A 21,652-nucleotide genomic window follows, 5' to 3' on the forward strand; every position below is an offset into this window, starting at 1 on the left:
GGCTGCTAAAGAGCAGTAAAGGCACTGTGAGTAACACCGGCGCCCCCTCTTAAAAGGCGCCGTAGGCGGCTGCCTAATTTGCCTATAGGGAGCGTCGGCCCTGACTATAGTGCTGGAGTAAATATTAGGTCCCTGGGCCCCCTCTCTGTGGAGAAAAAAAAAAAGCCTAAATGGTTGAGATCAATCATGAGGATTTCAGCCAATCCGATGCATTCCCATAGGAAAGCATTGGAAGGCAATTGTGCATTTGCAGCAAAATGCAGTGCTGCGTCAATAAGTTTCTTTTCATAGAAATGCATTGAACCAATGCATCTCCTTGGGAAGCATTCAGCGTCTCAATGCAGAATGTGGAGACGCTGAACGCAAATATCTCCTAACAGTGCAGCACTGAACTAGGACGCACTTCTTCTGGCTGTGTGAGTGACCGCCCGTTGAGGTGTTACTAGGCAGAAATGTAAACATTGCCTTTTCTGTAAAAAGGCATTAAGCTGTAGTGGTTCTAGTGACTATGGTGTCCCTTTAAGGTAGAACTAATACGATACATCAAGGCAGCTTTGAAGTCTGAAATAACATTGCACTGAATAGCTCCCATTCCAGGATAAGGTCATGTTAACAATGTCCAGATGGCTTGTGTGCAATGCTTAGCACTAAAGTATTATTATTATTTTATGATGCATATATTTTATATAGCGACAGCAAATTCCGTAATGCTGTACAATGGATCCTATTTTTCCCCATATGTAAACACAAAAAGAATTCAGCGCTAGTAATCACAAAATTAGTCAAGGTAGGCAGCAACCCAAATGAAGGAAAACCCCTCGGATCCTTCGGTGGATAGATACAAAAAGATATGGAAGGGCTGCGCCAAATAAGGGTAGATAGTCCAGTAAAGTATTGCTAGGGTGCCAATAGATGGTCTAGGATACTTGATAGAGTTCCTCTGTGGATGCGTCTAGTGTAGACCGTTCCGTATATGTAAATACAAGAGAGGTAGAGGCGACTAATGGTATAGTATGAAAGTTCAGGGTGTGATAGGTAACAAAATGTAGAGAACTCACATTCAAGAGAGCTATGGCCAGCTCTGGTGTGGATTGCATACAGCGGTATAATCCCCGCTTATGGGATATGTAGGGAGGGGGTCTCCGTCAACACCGTCTGGTAGTCCAGAGCTCGGAAAAGAAAAACAGAAAGCGACAATAGTGCTCTCAATTTTGATGTGGTTCAGTGTGCAGATAAGAAGAGGTAAAAAACTCACATTTGAGGGAGCTATGGCCAGCTCTGGTGTGGATAGCGTACAGCGGTATAATCCCCGCTTATAGGATTTGTAGCGGCGATACGTCCGTCAGCACCGTCTGGTGATCCAGGGCTCCAATATAGAAAAATAAAAAGCAGCAATAGTGCTCTCAATTGTGATAGGTTAAGAGAGTAGTAGAGGAAATAAAATAATACTCACAAAGATAGAGCAGAGGTACTGCTCTATGGATAGGCGCTTATGGTTATTAATTCTGTATTTTATTGTGTATTTTAGATCAATAAAAGTTTTTTGGCTACTTTATTGTACCAATCCTCTTTTTATTGCACTCTCTATGCACTTTAAACTTTTTTTTTTACCTATTCCTGGCATTTTAACCTTTCCTGGTTACTTTTACTTCCACTGGCAATTTTAAAGTTCCAGTACTCCAAGAAATCCTAGGTGGGGATCATACCACCAGCGCCTATCCATAGAGCAGTACCTCTGCTCTATCTTTGTGAGTATTATTTTATTTCCTCTACTACTCTCTTAACCTATCACAATTGAGAGCACTATTGCTGCTTTTTATTTTTCTATATTGGAGCCCTGGATCACCAGACGGTGCTGACGGACGTATCGCCGCTACAAATCCTATAAGCGGGGATTATACCGCTGTACGCTATCCACACCAGAGCTGGCCATAGCTCCCTCAAATGTGAGTTTTTTACCTCTTCTTATCTGCACACTGAACCACATCAAAATTGAGAGCACTATTGTCGCTTTCTGTTTTTCTTTTCCGAGCTCTGGACTACCAGACGGTGTTGACGGAGACCCCCTCCCTACATATCCCATAAGCGGGGATTATACCGCTGTATGCAATCCACACCTGAGCTGGCCATAGCTCTCTTGAATGTGAGTTCTATACATTTTGTTACCTATCACACCCTGAACTTTCATACTATACCATTAGTCGCCTCTACCTCTCTTGTATTTACATATACGGAACGGTCTACACTAGACGCATCCACAGAGGAACTCTATCAAGTATCCTAGACCATCTATTGGCACCCTAGCAATACTTTACTGGACTATCTACCCTTATTTGGCGCAGCCCTTCCATATCTTTTTGTATCTATCCACCGAAGGATCCGAGGGGTTTTCCTTCATTTGGGTTGCTGCCTACCTTGACTAATTTTGTGATTACTAGCGCTGAATTCTTTTTGTGTTTATCTATATCTATTCCCCTCGTCTTTAGCTGCTTGTTCTCCTCAATTATGTCCATCTTTGACTTTAGGAATAATTATGTTATTGATGTTAACAATGTATTTGATTCTGAACCTACAAGACCCATTAGCCCTGTACCCATCAGACACCACACCTTAAGCCAACAAGAACTTTTCATAAAATTAGAAAAAGCATTAACATCTGAAATTAAACTAAAATGGGAAATAGCCACCATGAAAAAATACATAGAAGAGCAAATCACTCCCCGAGGCTTAAGATTGCTCAAACTCCCTGCCTCAGATCAAGATGACTTAGAATTTATGGACGAGTGGTACAGTAAACTTGAACTATGCACATTCGGACTGATGGAGACTCTAGTCACTAAAAAAAGTAAAAAATTGTCACTACTAGACATAGAAATTAATGACCTAAAAGAGAAATTAATGCCATTTATGGATACACGTGTATACAGACAAAACTCTATCCTTATTCAAAGCAAAATAGAAAAAATAGAAATGGACACCAAACACCTCAAAATCAAGAAATATATTAGAGACAAACACGACTACGCAAACAAACAAGTGAGGACATATCACTTAAACAAAAAATACATTTCTGACAACCCTCCTCACAATGAATACTCCTCTGAACCATACAAATATGACAGATCTCATCACCAACAAATTGCACCCAAACCCTCATACCGACCACCACAACACCACTACCAAGGACACAGACCCCCCTACCGGTCTCCTTTCAAACCACACACTTATAGAACTAACCACCACCACCACCAACCTACCTCCAAGCCATCCTACTCTCACCCTCCCCAACACTTACCAGCACCCCAAAGATATCGCAAAACTTCATATAAACCACCACGATCACCCCACTATTACAATGTACCTGAACACTCACCCAAACCCCAAAGACCACAATACGCAAATAGTCACCAACAATATTCCAATTTCACCCAATCACCTACTATTCCCAATCACCCTAATCGTTTCCAATTACTGTCACTTGACTCAGAAATAGAAAACGAAGATCATTTTTTAGAGATTCGCACCCACCCAAATTTAACTGCCAATACACCTTACCCTCCACGAACAAAAAAAAGAATTTTAAGCCCAGAGGTAAACGCAGCGGCGGAAGAGCACAAAAGAGAAAGGCTAGACAGACAGTAAACCCTTCAAACACTTCCTGCAACGGTATTTTTAATCTATCCAACAAAATCTTATCCGCCACCCAAATAGCCGTCCTTAACAAAGGTATGAAATTTGCACCGACTAACCCTTTTAAATCTTTCGAAGCCTTTTTAGACATCAACAAATTTGTTCGCAAAGCTACCCTAAAGAGATTTTTTAACGACAAATTACCCACCACAACCAATTCTCCACCCCCACGCCTCGTATCAACCCCAATAACATCAACACTCATTTGAAAGAAAAATCAAAATTTTACCCTTCCTACTGCAAATCTGCACCCCTCATCATGTTCGAAAAACTTGTGTTAAAAGACTTTGAAAAAATTAAATATAACAAATATGACTCACACAACCTCACCCATGCCGAGCGTAACACATGAAACAACTACAAGAAGACAAAGATATTGTCATAAAGCCGGCAGATAAAGGAGGTGGGATCGTTATCCTATCTAGCAAGAGGTACATAGATGAGGCACATAGACAACTACACGATACAGAAACATATAACAAGTTACCCTCTGACCCCACCCCTACCATCCAAATCACCCTATCCACTTTTTTACAAAAAAGCTTGGATTCTGGCATCCTAACCAAAAACGAATACAACTATCTTAACATCAAATACCCTAAACTCCCTGTCATATATTTTTTACCAAAGATACATAAAAATATTAATAACCCCCCTGGCAGACCCATCGTGTCAGGGATAAATTCCCTACTCTGCAATCTGTCAGAATACATTGACATCCTCCTCCAACCATCTGTTAAATTAATGTGCTCTTACCTAAAAGACTCTATGTCACTACTACGTTTTTTAGACAAATTCAAATGGCAAACTAATTACATTTTAGCTACTTGTGATGTCCAATCCCTATACACGATTATACCCCACCATATAGGATGCCAGGCAATCAGAGACATTTTAACTAAAGAAAACAGAATCCCCCCAGCCCAAATAGATTTTATTTTAGAAGGTATTAATATAATTTTAACCAACAACTATTTTTGTTTTTTTGACTCCTTTTACCTACAAAAACAAGGCACTGCGATGGGTACAAGGTTCGCGCCAAGCTACGCCAACCTCTTTATGGCCGACTGGGAATCCACGGCCATATGGGGAAGGCACGCTTGGTGTACGAACCTTGTAACATATTTTAGATATATAGACGATTTGTTTTTTATCTGGGATGGCACAGAAGCTCTTTTTAACTCTTTTATCCACCACCTCAACATCAACAATAGAGGCATCACCCTAACCCACGAAACAAGTAAGGAATCTATTAATTTTTTAGACCTCAACATCTTCATAACAGACAACACCATCCACACCAATTATTTTTTTTAAAAAGTCTGCGTTAACACAGCTATCGAAAGATCTAGCTGCCATTACAAACCTTGGTTGGAAAGTGCCCCTCAAAGCCAATTCCTTCGTCTCAGAAGGAATTGCTCCCAAATAGAAGATTTTAATAAACAATCAAATTATCTAAAAGAAAAATTTATTGAGAAAAATTACTCACCAACCCGCCTCAACACCACTATAAATACCATCACCAAAAAAGATAGAGCAGACCTCCTAACTTACAATACCCAACCCACCACCAACCCCATGCCCCTTCCTGTTATTTTCAATTTTAATAACAAAAGTGGCCATGTTAAAAAAATTATCAAAAAACATTGGCACCTCTTAAAAGAAGACGAAATACTTAAAAATATTATACCTGACAAACCTAATGTTGTCTTTAGAGGTGCCCCAAACTTCAAATCCATTTTAACCACCAATTTTACAAAAGAAACCAAACCTACTTTTAATTCTTTTATGCCCAATGCCAGTGGCTTTTATAAATGTAAAAGATGCATTGTATGCAAAAACACAGACCCCTCCGTCCCTTCCAAAACCACCAGTTTTAAATCAAATATCACTAACAAAACCTATAAAATTAAAGATTTTATCAGTTGCGATACCAAAAATTTAATCTACTTGCTGGAGTGCCCTTGTGGTCTCCAGTATGTAGGCATGACCACAAGAAGTCTTAAAGTGAGACTGAGTGAACACTGTAGAAATATCAAAAAAGGCTACCTGAATCACTCAGTCTCCAAACACTTTTGTACACATAATAACGACATAAGACACCTAAAATGCATCGGCATAAAAAAATGTATAATACCATGGAGAGGTGGTAACATTAAGAATATATTAGGTAAAGCTGAGATGGAAAGGGTTTTTAATCTAAAAACTCTTACCCCATCTGGTTTAAATGTTGATTTTGACCTGTTCAATTTTATTTAAATTCCTATATACAACCCTTATCTACATGCCTTTATTCTTTATGTTTGGACCTAACCAACCCTCATAATAATAATTTTTAATTATTTTTTTCTATGCCTTTCCATTTATGTATCTTGTATTCTGTGTTATCTTTTATTTAAACCATCTCCTTATGTTTTTTTTAGATATGAGACATGTTTTTCCTTTTTTTTTTTTCTTCTGAACTTTATAAAACAACCTTTTTTTCTTCTTCCTTTTTTTTTTTCGGAACTTTATTAAAATACCTTTGCTGTTTTTTTTTTTATGAACTTTATAAAACAACCTTTTTTTGTTGTTGTTTTGTTTTTAAAAACAACTTTCTCACCCTCGTTTTTACATTTAAATAATTTAAATGGACTCATCACCCTTATAACATCACTCCCATACTTTTGAATCCTAATTTTTAAAAGTGTTTTTAAAAATTGTCTCTGATTGGCCAATTACACTTTTGGCGCAATTTTCAAATTAACATAGCCCTATTTAAACAACCCCTGCCAGGTTACTACTTTTATCCCATTCTGAAGAAGCCACTTATGGTGAAACGCGTTTATGGTTATTAATTCTGTATTTTATTGTGTATTTTAGATCAATAAAAGTGTTTTGGCTACTTTATTGTACCAATCCTCTTTTTATTGCACTCTCTATGCACTTTAAACTTTTTTTTTTACCTATTCCTGGCATTTTAACCTTTCCTGGTTACTTTTACTTCCACTGGCAATTTTAAAGTTCCAGTACTCCAAGAAATCCTAGGTGGGGATCATACCACCAGCACCTATCCATAGAGCAGTACCTCTGCTCTATCTTTGTGAGTATTATTTTATTTCCTCTACTACTCTCTTAACCTATCACAATTGAGAGCACTATTGCTGCTTTTTATTTTTCTATATTGGAGCCCTGGATCACCAGACGGTGCTGACGGACGTATCGCCGCTACAAATCCTATAAGCGGGGATTATACCGCTGTACGCTATCCACACCAGAGCTGGCCATAGCTCCCTCAAATGTGAGTTTTTTACCTCTTCTTATCTGCACACTGAACCACATCAAAATTGAGAGCACTATTGTCGCTTTCTGTTTTTCTTTTCCGAGCTCTGGACTACCAGACGGTGTTGACGGAGACCCCCTCCCTACATATCCCATAAGCGGGGATTATACCGCTGTATGCAATCCACACCTGAGCTGGCCATAGCTCTCTTGAATGTGAGTTCTCTACATTTTGTTACCTATCACACCCTGAACTTTCATACTATACCATTAGTCGCCTCTACCTCTCTTGTATTTACATATACGGAACGGTCTACACTAGACGCATCCACAGAGGAACTCTATCAAGTATCCTAGACCATCTATTGGCACCCTAGCAATACTTTACTGGACTATCTACCCTTATTTGGCGCAGCCCTTCCATATCTTTTTGTATTTTCCCCATATGTACTTGCAGAAAACTCTTTCTAAACAAATGCACCTAAACCATCCTTTCCCATAAGATGTGTCAGTAAATTATGTACAATAAAAATGTTATATGATGACAAAACACAAAAATGGCACTTCATTTAGAAATTTCAGTAGACCTTTATTGCTTGAAATCAACTTTTTTACAGTTACAAAATATAGTTTGCATTTTTTTCTAGGTTTTCCAACAAAATATAAAAGCTGTTTTTCCCCCAAAATGAGAGGTAACAAGATAGCCAAATATTATATGTCATAAAAACTAACTTTCTTTTCCATTTATATCATTTTGGAACTCGCTTTGGATTTTTTACAAAGTAAGAAAAACAAAACAAAAAACTACTACTACGACTATTGTCAATACAAAATCGGACATAAAAACCTGTGTTGTTTGTAGTTACACTGGACAGTTTAATAAATACTAAAAGTCTGGCTATGTTCCGGTAAATTCACAGAACAGTGGAAGACAAACACAATCAACTTCATGATACTTTAACAGGGCAGGAAAGGGGGAAAAAAAGCACTGTCAAGAGTTTTTGTATGTAACAAAACTGTATAATGACTTAAATGCATATAAAATCAAGATCACTTATTCTTCACAAACATTATTTTAAATAGAAAAACAAAACTAGGTATTGAACCGTTACTGTGCCATGAGGGCTGGGAGGACAACGGATTACTTCTTCAAAAATACTGGAGGAACTGAGGAGCGGGAAACTTGTGAATAAATTATTGTTCATACAAAAAAAAATACACACACATACACACACTTACAAAGGATTACACACTCACAAAATTATATGGGACTTTCATCAGTCCTACTTTAAAACTACCTGCAAGAAATAAAAAACAAAAACCAACAAAAATATCACTGAATCAATTTTTACACGTCCATTTACATCATGATTGTTCAGCAAAATGTGAATTGTCAGTAATTCAAAGTGAATTTCAAATATTTGGCTAAAATTGTCTAAATGACAACAACCGCTCATTTAGAGAAGATTTATAATTCAGCCACTCTGGCTGCAAGTGTTTAAATTTACTTTGAATATAATTAACAATTTAGTGAATATTCCAACATGGTGCACAAATGCAGCATTGTTTGTTACATTGTACAATATCATGAACCTATAGCCAACGTTTGATGGCATTACTGTGTTATTATACAATTGCAGTCAATATTTAAAGAGAATCACATTTTGTTTACCACAATATGTACAGGCCATGTACATAATTAAGTGAATATTTAGTTCTCCACTACAGCAGAGAAATATAACTTAAAACCTTTGCTTGCAAATGCAAAAACAAAAGAAAAGTATTCCAATAAATGCAAAGTTAGATAGATTCACATGAACATAATTTGCTTCACATATGTCACTGTGATGCTTCAATAGTCAAGTGAAATATACTTAAGCTTCTAAGTAAGACATATGCGGAAATCTCTGTGAAAAAGAGTACTTGTAATTTGAAAATATAATTTCTGATACTATTCAACAAAAACGGTTGTACAGTCATGGAAAAAGGAAAATACACCCTCTTTGAATTCTATGGTTTTACATAGCAGGACATAATAATCATCTGTTCCTTAGCCATTCTTAAAATTAGGTAAATACAACACTAGATGAACAACAACACACAACATTTTACACTGTGTACAATACATGACATATTACACTGTCATGATTTATTTAACAAAAATAAAGCCAAATTGGAGAAGCCACGTGTGAAAAAATAAGTACACCCTTACTGCTTTCATCGGAATTGAGAGACTAATTAGCAGACAGGTGTTGCTATTCAATAGGCCCTTGATTAACTGATCATCAGCAAAGGTAACCACCTCTATAAAAGCTCACGTTTTAGCAGCTTGCTGGTCTGGCGTTTCAGGTATGTGTTAACACAATGCCAAGGACGAAAGACATCAGCAAATATCTAATTTATCTTAGAGAAGCAATTGTTGCTATCCATCAAACTGGGAAGGGTTATAAGGTCATTTCCAAACAATTTGAAGTCCATCATTCTACAGAACACCTCATGCCAACGGTCAAGCAAGGTGGTGGAGGAGTGATGATTTGGGCTAGTTTTGCAGCCACAGGACCTTGCAGTCATTGAGTCGACCATGAATTCCTCTGTATACCAAAGTATTTTAGAATCAAATGTAAGGCCATCTGTCTGACAGCTCAAGCTTGGCCAAAACTGAGTCATGATCCCAAGCACACCAGCAAACCTACAACGAAACGGCTGAAAAAGAAAAAATAGAGGTGTTCAATGGCCCAGTTAAGTCCAGACCTAAACTTAATGAGGGGACCTTAAGAGAGCTGTGCATAAACAAATGCCATCAAACCAAAAAATGAACTGAAGCAAAGTTGTAAAGAAGAGTGGGCCAAAATTCCTCCACAACGATGTGAGAGACGTACAAAGTCATACAGAAACCGATTGCTTCAAGTTATTGCATCTAAAGGTGGTTCTACAAGCTATTGAATCATAAGGTGTACTTAGTTTTTCATACATTGCTTCCCCATCTTGCATTTATTTTTATTAAATAAATCATGACATGGTGTAACGTGTCATGAGTTGTTGTCCATCTGAAGTTGTATTTCCTTAATTTAAAGACCTGCTAAGGAACAGATGATTTTTATGTCCTCATATGTAAAACCAGATAATTTAAAGAGGGTGTACTTTTTCCCGTGATGTTATATAATTTTTTTGGAGACAATCTGGGCTTATGAGTGACAATTGTACAGTATGAAGTACTGATGGAGAACGGTGGGTTGTACACACACACTGCCCATAAAATAAAGCCAGATTTTTAATTAGTATAAAGAACTGGTGCCAAATGAAGATATGGCTTCTAAGAACCATCCATGTACCATAAAATTCACCTTCAATCAAGTGTCATCGTGCTCCAGAAACAATATAGGGAATTTGGACACCATATACACGGGCTTCTTTCATATAATACTTACTGTGTTCATCAATTCAAGTAATCTTAACCAGAATTTTAACAGGGTTATTCAGTAAAGTGTAAATTATTGTGAACTCAAAGCAAACTGAAAGTGAATTTAGCATTTTAGGCTGAAATAGCCCAAGTGGAAAATTTACATCAGCATTGTTTTTTGTTTGGTCATTTTAACCTAAAATGTTAAATTCAATTTAAATGTCTGACAATTCAAACTTTGCCGAAACGGAATGGGTTATTGAATCGTCCTGTGAATTCTAGTTAGCCAAGAAAGATAAAATGAATGAAGAGCAAATATACACTTTTTATGGTGACACCACTGTACCAAGAAGGATCAACTCCAGTGACTTAGGAAACGGACAGCCATAAGTTGTCACTGGCTCAACATAATACAAAATATTCATTAATAAATAAAGTTCACTGAATATAATCCTTAAGTAGTTCGACCAGTTTGTCTTTGATTACGCAGGCAGTAGACAGTAAGCAAAACAATTGTTAAAAAAAAATCCATTCTACGTGCTGGAGGCAGAAACATAGAATACATTAAATACTGCTCAGAGCAACAGCAGACAGAGTATGTGTTATAATGAGCATGTATTGAACACGGGCAAACGTTAACATGTTCTACTGCAGTTAAAGAATGTGACAGGTTAAATACAAAAACTGAGAATCTACTTTTACTAAAACTAATTTCACATGGACACGTTGCATATCCACTCTTTGCTATGTAGTGTGTTTTTGAGACCTAGTTACAGGCATGTTGAATATTGTCGATCAGAGCAGAACTTCTTGCCACAGAACATTTTGCTTACCAAATATACATTTATGTGAAAAAGAAATGGAACAAAAAGTGTAAAGTACAAATACGCAGGCTTAAAAAAATACATAGTAAAACATTTTCTTTTATGGAAATTATGGGAATTAGAAGTTGAAACCTTTCTGATGCATTCACTTTAGGGAGCGGAACGATTCAACACTATTGCTTGATGAAAGGCTTTCAAATATACAATAAAATCCATTTAAAAATATTCTATAAAAATGTTCCTATTGAATAAATAATTGTTGCGTGATCATATGGTGCCTTATTACAGTTTGAAGCCTGTTCAGTTCCTATACAGTATTTACAGTGCTAATAATTTATGAGGTGTACATACAGTATTTTGAAAACAATTTTCACACTTTGATGGTCTTTTACTCAGTCATGATTCATGCAGTCCATTCATCTCTTTCCAGAGAACACACAAACACACACACACAAACACACATTTATTCATTATTCTTGGTTCAGCTCTATAGAGAGGTTTCTGCATCAACGTATTTTCTAGACGTTTCATCTTCAAGGGTGATTTTTACACTTACTGGCTTGTCAGGGCTGTAACGAGAGACAAAATTATTAAAATTACATGTAAAATATTCAAAACACCAAAATTCTAAATTCACATTTATACTGAAGTATTTAAAATGTAATTTATAAAATAGATGGAATCTAATTGGTCTTACAGTGAACTTACTTCACAATCATACCAAGTCAAGGCAATTTCTTGCCATGGTGCTGTTTGCGTTCTATATCATACTGCAAAGGCACAGCCCTGTTTGAGTCACTCTCCTACTCTAATCCTTGTCTCATTCCTACCAAGTCACTCTCCTGATCTAATCCTTGTCTCGCTACCAAGTCACTGTCCTGCTCTGATCCTTGTCTCATTCCTACCAAGTCACTCTCCTACTCTAATCCTTGTCTCATTTGTCCTGCTCTGATCTTTGTCTCATTCCTACCAAGTCACTCTCCTACTCTAATCCTTGTCTCATTTGTCCTGCTCTGATCTTTGTCTCACTCCCACCAAGTCACTGTCCTGCTCTGATCTTTGTCTCATTCCTACCAACTCACCGTCCTGCTCTGATGCTATGTCTACATCTGCCTAAGGGATATATCATCTCACCACGTCATCAAGACCAAAATAAAAAAAATAGCTAATCAAGAAATAATACAAAGCCAACTGCTCGAGTACTTCAATGTAGAACCTGACTCAATTCTGTATATGTTTCCTATAGTCCAATAATTTCATGAGGTGTATTAAAGGGATACTGAAGTGCCAGGAATACAAAGTTGTATTTCTGGCACTACCGATCCCTCTGTCTGCCCCCTCCCTCGCACCCCCTCCTACCCAGTAAATAAAGGGTTAAAAACCCTTTATTTACCTACCTGATCCAGCGCTGATGTCACTCAGCGCTGGGTCGAAACTCCGCCCCCTCCACCTTCCCACAATGAGCGGGGACTAATGCGCATGCGTGGCAAATGCTTCGCGCATTAGACCTCCCAATAGGAAAGCATTGAATCAATGCTTTCCTAACGGGACAAATCTTGACACTGGAGGTCCACATGCAGAGCGTGGTAGACAGCCACTGATGGCATACTTAGTGCTGCAATGTAAATAATGCAGTTCTCTGGAACTGCAATGTTTTACATTGCAGCACTAAGTGCAAAAGGGACCCAGCAACCAGACCACTTTAATGAGCTGAAGTGGTCTGGGTGCCTACAGTGTCCCTTTAAGTGTTTTACCTTTACTACATACAAGGCCAAGGCTTAAAGACAATCACATAGCATTTTGCACTTAGAATAACAAAGTCTTTCAGGAATGGGATTCATAGGAGGCAGATTTCATACTACCAGACAGTTTGGTTATTTTAATTAAGCTACTATGGAATTAAATTAAAATAAAATGCATGGAAAAGCAAAAAATATTTAAGCAAGTAAGTATAGCACCAATGATACAGCACAAAACATCTTTATATAGGTTAAGCTGATATCTGCTAAAGCACAACTTATGTGTTTTGAGAGTATACGGAAACGTCTTTTAATGATTTAGACATTTTTAGAAAATGCACAGTATATGCGTGTACATAAATTATAGAAGTATTTATAGCTATATAACCAAGAATATGTTGTGGACATCTGCTCAAGTAGTGAAATTCTCAAATGTGAGATAAAGTCACTTTGTGGTATCATTGGGAAGTTAAAGCATATTAGAAGTCTGTGTATAAAAAGAAGCATTTGGAACAATTGGCCTTTTTTGACACTATAACAGAAATAATACAAATCACAAGGAAGTGCCCTCTTTTATAAACAGAACAGGTACAAACAAATGCAAGCTGCAGAATTTAGTAATACATTTTTAGTGTACGGTGTCACTATAGTCCAGCAATATACTTATCCAAAGAGATATTAGTAATGTTTTTAGAACACTATACAGAATAGGACTATGTTATTTATGTTTGACTCAGAATGTAATCTTGTTTGAGCCGGACTCTCAGGACCTTCTGTTCCTGTACATTCAACTTGTCTAGTTGCAACTACTTGTTTGTGTGTATACCTATTGCACAGTGCGCGGAATTTGTTGGTGCTTTATAAACAATAAATCAAATAATATATATATAACGTAAGAGCATTGTTTAAAAGTTATTAATATTTTGGGTTTAATGTTTGTTAAAATGAAAAATTTGCTTTAGAGGGCTTTCTTTTGCTTATCTGACATGTGTTGACTGTAAGATGATGTTATGAAGTAGTATGTAAAAGCACAGAGGTAAACTCTCATTATACTGAAAGAGGGAGCAGATGAAGAGTTAACCTCATTCAATGATTATATACTGATACCGGGTTATTAGTTAAGGAATGGTTATAATGCCAGGAGTGACCTGGCACCCTTCCAGAGTAAACAGTCAATCCATTTAAAGGGACAATATAATCACCAGAACAACAACAGCTTAATGTAGTTCTTGTGAGTACAGTCAGTCCCTGCAGGCTTTTCAACGTTAAAGCTGATTTTTCATAGAAAAGGCAGTGTTTACATTACTGCCTAGGGAAATCTCCAGTGGCAGTCACTCAGATGGCCACTAGAGGTGCTCCTTGGATCAGTGCTGCATATTTGTTCAGTATCTCCACACTCTGAATGGAACGCTGAATATTCCCCATAGAAATGCATTGAGTGAATGCATCTCTATGAGGAGATGCTGATTTGCGCAACGCAGTATTTTGTTGGGTCTGCGCATTAGCCTCCCGCTAATTGGATTGGCTGAGATGATCGATTCTTCTGATCTCAGCCAAGGAGGGGGACTATGTTTATATTCCTAACCCTATAGCGTTCCTTTAAGAATGGTTTAACAACTTACCTAGGTCCTGCTGCTGGAAGCCCCTGCTACTGAGCTAAGCTTGACTATGCAGGACCACGTTCATTAACTGTAAACTCTCAGTTGACACTCTCAACCACTGAGTGTGGCCTTCCATGGCCATGTTTAGCTCAGTAGAACGAACAGCAGGGGAGGCAGTGGCTTGCCTGCTGGGACCCAGATACGTTTTCAAACAGCTTCCTGACACCATAACCCCTAGAGCAGGTTGCATTATTTATGGTGTTTCTTTAAAGGACATTATAGTCCAGAAGTGGCTGTTTAGGTCCCCGGCACCCCTTCGAGCTCAGTTTCTCACCTTTTCTCCCACACCACTCCAGTCTCGCTGACCTTGCCTCCATGGTTGAGATCATCAATCTTGATGATGTCAGCCAATCCAATGCTGCACTGCCAGTGCGGGAACATGCTATAGACACCAGAATCACTAGATTAAGCTGTACCTGTAACTGCATTCCATGTATATTAATATTTATCATATTTACTAAACTACAATATCATTAAAGTAAGCAAAAAACTTAAATATTTTTGTTGCAGCGGTTTGCATGATTTTTAGCCAGTTCTTAAATTTGATTTTTTTTTCTGGGTAAAATGATTAGAAAACAGACTTTCCATTGAACAGTTCCATAGAACTGGTAATCTATGCCTATGATGGCTTATTATGGCTGCTGACATTGGATGCCTATGTTATTTACCAAACAGGACAGAACCAAAAAACAATTGACCTTATAAGGTATGGGATGACTATCTGGACCATTTCGTTCTCACCTCAAACCAGTTACCAAAATCATGGGAGAAAAAGGGGAAAAAGGTTACTATACCCAACCCCCCATGAAAAATCAGGATTTCACCTTCAATAAATCAATCTTAAAAGAATGACATTTAGTTCACATAGTGAAAGCCTATTACACAGTGGATCGGTAAAATTGTTATAGCTACCTCAGGTTAGACCTGGTTACTTTGGCATTTTCAGGATTCATTGAAAGAGCCTTCCATTGAGCGGTTTTTGCCATTTCATCTGATATGTTTACAACAGAAGGATCAAGGCTAGAGAACAAACATAAGTCAAGGTTAGTAAGGAATTCTACATAAGCATTAATGTTGTTATATGCTTGATCTTCATGGAAGGTGGTGTTCTTCAGTAGTTCCCCTGATAAGAATACTTTCGAATAAAATAAATATATATATATATATATATATATATATATATATAGATAGATAGATATTCTAGATATATATCTATATACATATATAAAAAAGAACTGCAATATCAATGCTTAGTTCACATGTTTGTGTAAGCATTACAACACGCACAATTCATTTTTAGATATTTGCATGTTGATAGCATGACAATAATAATGTATACTGCAAAATCTTATTAGTTGAACATTGTTAGCCATGTGTTACACTCTTTGTTTAAATACGTTTCCAACATACAATTTTAATAAAAGACTTATAATGTGTGTGTGTGTAAATATATATATATACACATATCCACAAATACACAACAAACTTATAATATAACATGCTTCAAATCAGAACTTGTCACTATGCTGGTGATCTCAGTGTGTGTTCCAGATTAATACACTGGATATGTCTGATATGTCTGGTTCCGAGGGAAAGATGTCAACCAGACATAGATTGCAGTCACTTTTGGTTTCCCAATAGTCCTTATCCCCTGACCTGTGGATATCATCACTTGCTCAAGGCCAATGAGGGGAATATAGGTTCCTATTTAACAGATCACCAGCAGAGTGAGGACTAGCTATTAGTGACTTGGTGACATGCAATAACAATTAAACACAAGATGCACAAGTGTTTTTTTGTATGGAGTATATCAATTTTGTGCTTTTCTGATGCACAGAAGCAACACTTTCAAGAGCCATTATGTTTACCAGCCCGATCTGGTGAATTGCATGTGATTAAGAGACTTCCTCGGGTGTTACAAAAATTGTGACACTATGGGTAGCCAACTGCTTTCTTTACATGGTAATGGTCGACATCCATTGTTGCATAATCCACAAGTAGTCGAGTAAATATTGGAGTTTATTTGATGGTACTTTTAATGACACAAACTTGACCTGTTTTTCTGTTTTATGTATGGCTTCTATCCCACAATATTTACCAGAATGCATTTCTCTTAATGTTCAATAAATATGAGTTTCATGGTAAGTAGGTTGAAATAGTTATCTGAAAGTGGATCTGTTACTTTCGTTACATATTTTCGCAGACCCCTAAATTGACAGATCCGGTGTAGGTCTGGTGGCTGCAAGGTGCAGGGGAAGTTAAGTTTTACTTACCTAAAGCTGTCCCTCATGGCTGCTTCCATCTTCTTTTGCAAGCCCTCTTCAGCTCCTTGTGCTTCACTTGCATGCGCAAGAATACAAATTGAGGTCTATGCCCTGGCCTAGATCAATGCCTGAAACCCGCACGGCTGCTGCGATTGGACAAAAGTTGACAGTGGAACTTTGCCATTTGTCAACCTTAGGTATTTAAGTAGTCCCTACTTTGTACTTAAGTAGTCCCTACTTTGTCTTATGGTATCCTTGGTTGCATTAGCATTTCAGTGAAACTGCTAAAAAGCATATATATACACACATACACATTATTCAATACCCTGTCATTGCAAACTTTTTTTACTACAATGTCAAGCAGTTTGCTTTATGTTCTGACACAGTTTGACATGAGAATTATTTGTAAAGACAACCTATATTTATGGATTACGGATATTAAGCCTGGAGGCAGACATGTTAAATTAACACTGTTAATGTTAAATTAACACTTCCTGCAGAACAAGTCTGAAAGAACTACCCAGGGAGTATTCTGTCCCTTGTTCAGCCCTCTAATCAGTAACTAATTAATCATAAATAAAAAACCAAAAAACTGATGGGCGATTCTGGGAGAGTATACCTGTATTTCAGGCTCTTGACTGGAATCTGGAGAAGATTCCTCCCTTCGTAATCAAGGTGCAAATTATCACTGTCATCAGCTTGAAGCATTCGTTCCGCTTCCTGAAAAAAGTAGGACAGAAACCGTTAAAATGCTGGTTTATTACAAGGGTTGCAAAACTTTTACTACAGTATAAATTGGGGAGGACTGTTGGCTTTGCTCTTAACTCTGTGGGTGTTATAATGCTTATCTAGGCAGACATGAAAGAGAGGTTTGTGTTGACTACGGTCACATTTTTAGCACCATAACCACTATAGCCTGCTACAATTTGTTCTGTATATCGCCAACATATTCCACAGTGCAGTACAATAGGAAACACAATTTAATTAATCAAAACAAAACATTTATGACACCTGAGAACAGTTGGTGAAGAGGGCATTGCCCATATGAGCTCACAATCATTAATAACTATTACTATAGTCATTATGCAGTGAATTCTCTTTTCTTGTTCCACTCTATCCTATAGTAACATTTGATTATTGTTTTTTTAATCTGGTGACTTCACAATAGAAATGGTACATGCAGAGGATTCACAAGTGCAGTATAAATGTTGCCTTTGAAATAGACACATTAAAACTAACAACTGCAATATACAGGAAACACAATTAAATGTTAAAATAGATAAAACATGCAGACTGTTAACAAATGACCAACTACAATATAATTTAGCCCTGAAAGATCTATGTTCATGCCAATAAACACTCATTAGTTTGGCCAACGAGAACAAAAGTGATGGAGCAAGATGATTTATCAAAATGTTCTGTTGTAAAAGGTGGTGCAAAATGTAATAGGAGAGGAGTTTCACTAATGGGATGTTCCTCCAGCTGTCACTGATCTCTCTGGTGATTGCCCCATGTTTGGTACTTTAGATCACAAAGCATTTGCTAAGCATGGCAGTGATGATTTTTTTTTTTTTTTTTTTTAAATAAATGGGAAAAGTAGGTTCTAAGAAAACAGTGATGGACTCAACCCCACCAAAATAAAAAATGTCTCTTCAGAAGGATATTTATTGATACTTTAGAGAGAGTTCAGAGAAGGACTACTAAGATGGTTCATGGTTACATGATAAAAAACTTACCAGGAAAGGTTAAAGGATCTTAACATGTATAGCTTGGAGGAAAGACGAGACAGGGGGGATATGATAGAAACATTTAAATACATAAAGGGAATCAACACAGTAAAGGAGGAGACTTTATTTAAAAGAAGAAAAATGACCACAACAAGAGGACATAGTCTTAAATTAGAGGGACAAAGGTTTAAAAATATCAGGAAGTATTACTTTACTGAGATGGTAGTGGATGCATGGAATAACCTTCCAGCTGAAGTGGTAGAGGTTAACACAGTAAAGGAGTTTACGCATGCGTGGGATAGGCATAAGGCTATCCTAACTATAAGATAAGGCCAGGGACTAATGGAAGTATTCAGAAAATTGGGCAGACTAGATGGGCCGAATGGTTCTTATCGGCCATCACATTCTATGTTTCTATGTCAATATTAAACATTACACTTTTTAATTAGAATTTGTAATCTGTAGTTCAAACAACTCTAATTAGGGATCGACCGATTATCGGTTTTACAGATATAATCGGCCGATATTCGGTATTTTCGGCAATATCGGTATCGGCCAATAGGGATACCGATATTGCCGATAATACCTCCCAGGACCGCCAGGCTCATTACAAGCCCGGCGGTCCTGGGGGGGGGCGGGCAGCAAGCGTTTACTCACCTCCCAGCAGCTCCTCCAGCTCCCCAGTGTAAATCTCGCGAGACCCGCGGCCAGCTCTGACGGCCGCGGGTCTCGCGAGATTTACACTGGGGAGCTGGAGGAGCTGCTGGGAGGTGAGTAAACGCATGCTGCCCACCCCACTTCCCTCCCCTCCCCCAGCTAAGCCAATGCCACTGGACCACCAGGGATTAATATATCCCCCCCCCCCTGGCAAGGCAACAAGCAGGGAGGGGGGACAACAAAAAATAAAAAATAATAATAATTAAATATATATATAAAAAAAATAATTGAATATAAAAATGTAAAAAAATATTTTTTAATAAAAAATGCCCCCTCACACACACTGTATATAATTCAGTGTGTTTGTATAGTGTGTGTGTGTATATATAATGCAGTGTGTTTGTATAGTGTGTGTATATATAATACACACTGTATTATATACACACACACTATACAAACACACACTGCATTATATACACACACTATACAAACACACACTGCATTATATACACACACATACTATACAAACACACACTGCAGTATATACACACACTATACAAACACACACTGCATTATATACACACACACTATACAAACACACACTGCATTATATACACACACACACACACACACTACATTATATACACACACTACATTATACACACACACACACACTGCATTATATACACACACACTATACAAACACACTGCATTATATACACACACACTATACAAACACACACTGCATTATATACACACACACTATACAAACACACACTGCATCCACTACACACACACTGCATCCACTACACACACATACACAGCTCCCCTGTCTAAACACACTGCATCCACTACACATGGCATGTATATTTTGTGCATTTACCTTTAGAAATAGTTTTTTATTTTCCAAAATGGTAAATGTACAGAATATCGGCAAATTATATCGGCTATCGGCCTGAAAGTTCACTGGATATCGGTATCGGTATCGGCTCTAAAAAATCAATATCGGTCGATCCCTAACTCTAATACAATATAATAATATTGAACTGCAGCCTTTGCAGTTTTATGTGGAAACATGTCGTTGAGTTTGAAAGGAGAACTGCAATTTGAAGTAATAAGAGAACGAATAGTCAAATGAATGAAAAGGTATGGTATGTAAAAGGGGTTAAGAATATAAAAATGCTAAATGACAGTGAAATGTCATGTTTTAAAAGTAAGCTAAAAATAAAAGCACTGATAAATAAGACTCCATAAACCTTGAATATAACGGCTGACTCCTGGTGCTCTGTCTTTCTTCTATTTGTTCTATAAATGTTGTTAATATTAATGTTAAACTTTTGGATGTTTTAACATGTTTGCAATGATGGCATAACAAATTCTGCATTCCAAGTTGAATTATGGTATCCTGCACAGGTAAACAAAGGCCAACTAATTTTTTTCCTCATAGGGAATGTCCTCAAGTAAATAAATAGAAATGTGCTTTAGTACCTTTTATAGCAATCCATTCAGGATACTAATATAAATGATCTTTAATATAGAAAAATGACTACAGAGTGAGATAAATCTGACCCTGGAGTCAAAGAGAGGACTAGATGGGCAACAACTTCGGGCATAACCCAGAGCAATAATTAGTAGAGAAAAAAATCCCCAACTGTCAGAATTGCTGGAAGGGAGAGCAAAAGTCCAGCTTCCCAAAAATATTAACAGGGGGTGTGCCCATACATAAGGGTACCTGGATAAGCGTATTTCGATTATGAGACAGGAGAATTAGGGATTTCTTGAACAAGCCAATTTGCTTTATACCAACCTTATAAGACTATTTAATAAGCTCTCCTTTGTTGCTACTACGTATCTTTGTCTGCATAATCCATTATTTGGATACTGTCTAGCTATTGCTTATAAGTGGTGGATGATTTAGGTGTTTTTTCATCACCTCCACACTTGCTGCCATTGTAGCTGCAGATACAGGTGTAAGATATCTGACACTCCAGACTGAGAGTTAATCGATTTCTTATCATATTTATCTATTCAGGGTTGCTCCTACCACTAGTAGCACTTGATATTAGTATATGAACTAAGTCCATAAGAAGACAGCTTATAATATATTATTTTACTGTCTCCCTTTATGCTCTATTTAGTCTCCTAGAGGAGTGTTTATCTCCCTTACAATCTAGGTACTAATAATAATAAACATACAGGTTTTTGGTAACCCACACTCTCTGTCTCTCCAACTTATTGAATACCAGGCACATAATTGGTCTAATTGCCCTAAGTTCCCCCTACATTTGTATTATATTAGCTAGACTCCACTTAAGATCTAGACCCAGTATGGGTAGCACCGCTTTTCACCTTTTTCACTGTTAATATTGTTTTTTCTATGACTTTTCTATTAAAGATTTTTTATTTTTATTGATATTGTATACACCATG

At 37.3% G+C, this 21,652-nt stretch overlaps 1 protein-coding gene across 14 annotated transcripts in view; it reads right to left on the reverse strand.

The window, feature by feature from the left end:
* SLC4A7 (solute carrier family 4 member 7) overlaps window positions 1–21,652 on the reverse strand; it is a 551,990-nt gene that overhangs the window by 388,428 nt on the left and 141,910 nt on the right. For 10 of the 14 annotated variants that reach the window (XM_063452205.1, XM_063452204.1, XM_063452197.1 and 7 more), the window contains 3 exons: window positions 17,459–17,559; window positions 15,488–15,595; window positions 8,302–11,744 (listed from right to left, as the gene is read on the reverse strand). The exons of 1 other annotated variant lie outside the window; for it this stretch is intronic. In XM_063452205.1, coding sequence (XP_063308275.1) covers window positions 11,663–11,744; window positions 15,488–15,595; window positions 17,459–17,559 — 291 coding nt within the window. In that variant the 3' untranslated portion in view covers window positions 8,302–11,662. Of the gene's footprint in view, window positions 1–8,301; window positions 11,745–15,487; window positions 15,596–17,458; window positions 17,560–21,652 lie in introns of those variants that run through there. 3 more of the 14 variants (XM_063452206.1, XM_063452200.1, XM_063452199.1) reach the window with 1 other exon arrangement.

Source organism: Pelobates fuscus, chromosome 4 (assembly GCF_036172605.1).
Source record: "Pelobates fuscus isolate aPelFus1 chromosome 4, aPelFus1.pri, whole genome shotgun sequence".
In the NCBI taxonomy this organism is placed as follows: domain Eukaryota; kingdom Metazoa; phylum Chordata; class Amphibia; order Anura; family Pelobatidae; genus Pelobates; species Pelobates fuscus.